At 39.3% G+C, this 2,980-nt stretch overlaps 1 protein-coding gene across 3 annotated transcripts in view; it reads left to right on the top strand.

Annotated features, from left to right (window-relative positions):
- The first annotated feature begins 200 nt into the window (after positions 1-200).
- Positions 201-2,980, top strand: part of LOC109957882 (mucin-5AC-like) — a 21,257-nt gene continuing 18,477 nt past the window's right edge. For all 3 annotated transcript variants that reach the window (XM_020596117.1, XM_020596116.1, XM_020596118.1), the window contains exon 1: positions 201-652. In XM_020596117.1, coding sequence (XP_020451773.1) covers positions 388-652 — 265 coding nt within the window. In that variant the 5' untranslated portion in view covers positions 201-387. The remainder of the gene's footprint in view (positions 653-2,980) is intronic.

The raw sequence follows: 2,980 nt of genomic DNA, 5'->3' as shown, positions 1-2,980 counted from the left end.
GCAGGAAAGAACATAAATCTAGAACCTACGGAAGTGTTTCAACTGAACTCGTGTCATGTAGGGTGTAAAACACTGTTTATATTTTTGGGAATAAAACATTTGGACTTAATAGAAAATTATTGCATAAAATTCCGGTCATAAGGTGGCGAGAATGCACCAATAGCTGGTTGCCAACCGTCATTAAAAAACAGCTGAAGAAGAAGAGGGCTACGACGAAGAAGATGAAGACGTGCGTCACACAAAGCAAAGACCGCGTCGGACGGTGGGAGGAAGCCATGTTGGACCAGCTTCTGATGTACAGTTTTTAAATAATACTACGTTCATGTTAAATGTGTAGTCAGAAGTAATCTCCTGTTGACATTTGGGCGAACAGTAAACAATACCAAAATGTCAGCGGACGATTTTCAGGCGAAGTACGCCTCTGTGATGGAAAGCATGCTCAAGAGCGCCGTCGCAGAGACAACGAAACTTTTCGAAACTATGGTCGATGAGCTGAAGGCAGAAATATCCAAAATAAAGAAGGAGAACGAGGACCTTAAAACAAGGTGCAGCCAGTTTGAAAGTGCGAAATGCCAACCGACTGTTTACACCAGTGAGCCTCTTCCAGGGCCAAGCGACGGCTTTGTAAAATGTGACACAGCTGTTCAGTGTGGTGAGTTGTGACGCTTGTTAGCTACCAGACGACAGATAATTTTAACCAGTATAACTGTCTGTTGATGCTGTTTGGTGTTTTGGGTAATATTAATGCGTATTCATGTTACGTGGTATATGTGTACAGCTCCCGCCTATGTATCTATCGGTATTCTGGCCTAGTATACTAGAGCGTGGGATCCAAAAAAGGAGCGAAACCATACTATGCTATCTTGGCTAACGGAAAAGGTTAGTCACCGTGTGATCCGCGAGATTCTCGGGATTTTATGTTATAGTTGTAAGTTATAACGTGTACTACTAAACCGTCAACAGTTTATATTAACATATCCTGAAGGAAATGCAGTTACCCTTTTACAGTTTTGACGTCCTATTTCAATTTTACACCTTGTATTTATGACTGCAGTTTTAGATCGTGCTAACATGGAATGAAGATGTGTAATTAAAAATTATGTAGAACATAAGTGATAATGAAACTATTTTTAAAGCTTGTCCAGAAGGAAGCATGAAACATTTTAAGCAGTGCAATTTCAAAAAGGTTATTAATAGAGCCTGACAAACGATTTTTTTTAAAGAGCGATGCGGATTTCTTTATTTGAGGATTTAAAATTCCAAAATAGTGGCTGATCCACCCAACCGCCCCCCCCCCCAAACACACACAATGCACAACATAAAGGTTTTCCCTGAACTTTATTATTCTGGCTGCTATTGTTAATTATTATAACAAATAATACTACTACTAATAATGAATAACTATGTATTATTACTCCTGTGATTACAATTATCTGATAATCACAGCACTTCTTCATATGCAAGAAATAATTTATATTTGTTCACATAACAATTATTACCTTACAATTAATCTGGCAATATGACTCCTCAGTTTAGCTTAGTTTATCCTTTCACTGGCACTCTTAATTCTATCCCATGTGAGCTACAGGAAACCATTTTTAAACACCATTTAAACCATCTAAAGCCTTCAATCTTATACTATGAACGAGATGGATAGTGATCTAGAGTACACTGCAAATGAATGCATCTAATACTACATGACTGTCTTTGACCAGGACTTACAACTTTGGGCTTTCATACTGCATGTTTGAAATAGAAGCTAGATAGCATTGTTTGCTGCCAAGCCAGGTTAGATACGCTACTTGTTCAGCTCTTATTAATTTGCATGTCCCCTCTGGTTTAAAAACATCCAGTGCATTGTCACAGATATGTTTACCATCACTTGAAACATTATATTCATCTTGCATTTTTGTCTTTCTCTCACTTAAACAAATTTCTAACTAAAAATGAAGTGCAATATTTGTACTTCTCCAAATTAAAACAGGTGCAACAGGTAACAGAAACAGAAGGTTACTTCAGTCCAAAAGAGCATACAGTTCTTTTTGAAGTGTGTGTAGTCTGTAATTGCCATTTTATCACAGGTTGGATACACTCTACATATACATGCATTTCATGTGTAGCCAGTAATTCCCTCATTGTGTACTATTAGAGATTTGGACTTACTTTCCCTTTTTCCAAGGTGTTTCTGTAGGCTTCTCTGTGTGCTTTTGGTACACCAAAACTGAAACAAGGCCATAATCCAATGAGCGACTGAACACGTGCCCAACACAGACACCAGCGGGAGCCTTGCTTGAGGTGCACGTGAGATGCTACAGTCGGGTCCATAAATATTGGGACATCGACACAATTCTAACATTTTTGGCTCTATACACCACCACAATGGATTTGAAATGAAACGAACAAGATGTGCTTTAACTGCAGACTGTCAGCTTTAATTTGAGGGTATTTACATCCAAATCAGGTGAACGGTGTAGGAATTACAACAGTTTGCATATGTGCCTCCCACTTGTTAAGGGACCAAAAGTAATGGGACAATTGGCTTCTCAGCTGTTCCATGGCCAGGTGTGTGTTATTCCCTCATCCCAATTACAATGAGCAGATAAAAGGTCCAGAGTTCATTTCAAGTGTGCTATTTGCATTTGGAATCTGTTGCTGTCAACTCTCAAGATGAGATCCAAAGAGCTGTCACTATCAGTGAAGCAAGCCATCATTAGGCTGAAAAAACAAAACAAACCCATCAGAGAGATAGCAAAAACATTAGACGTGGCCAAAACAACTGTTTGGAACATTCTTAAAAAGAAGGAACGCACCGGTGAGCTCAGCAACACCAAAAGACCCGGAAGACCACGGAAAACAACTGTGGTGGATGACCGAAGAATTCTTTCCCTGGTGAAGAAAACACCCTTCACAACAGTTGGCCAGATCAAGAACACTCTCCAGGAGGTAGGTGTATAACAATCAAGAGAAGACTTCACCAGAG

The sequence above is a fragment of the Monopterus albus genome, unplaced genomic scaffold, assembly GCF_001952655.1.
Source record: "Monopterus albus unplaced genomic scaffold, M_albus_1.0 scaffold29.1, whole genome shotgun sequence".
NCBI lineage: Eukaryota > Metazoa > Chordata > Actinopteri > Synbranchiformes > Synbranchidae > Monopterus > Monopterus albus.
Note: the sequence above shows the minus strand (reverse complement) of the source record. Positions and strands in the feature narration are given on the sequence as shown.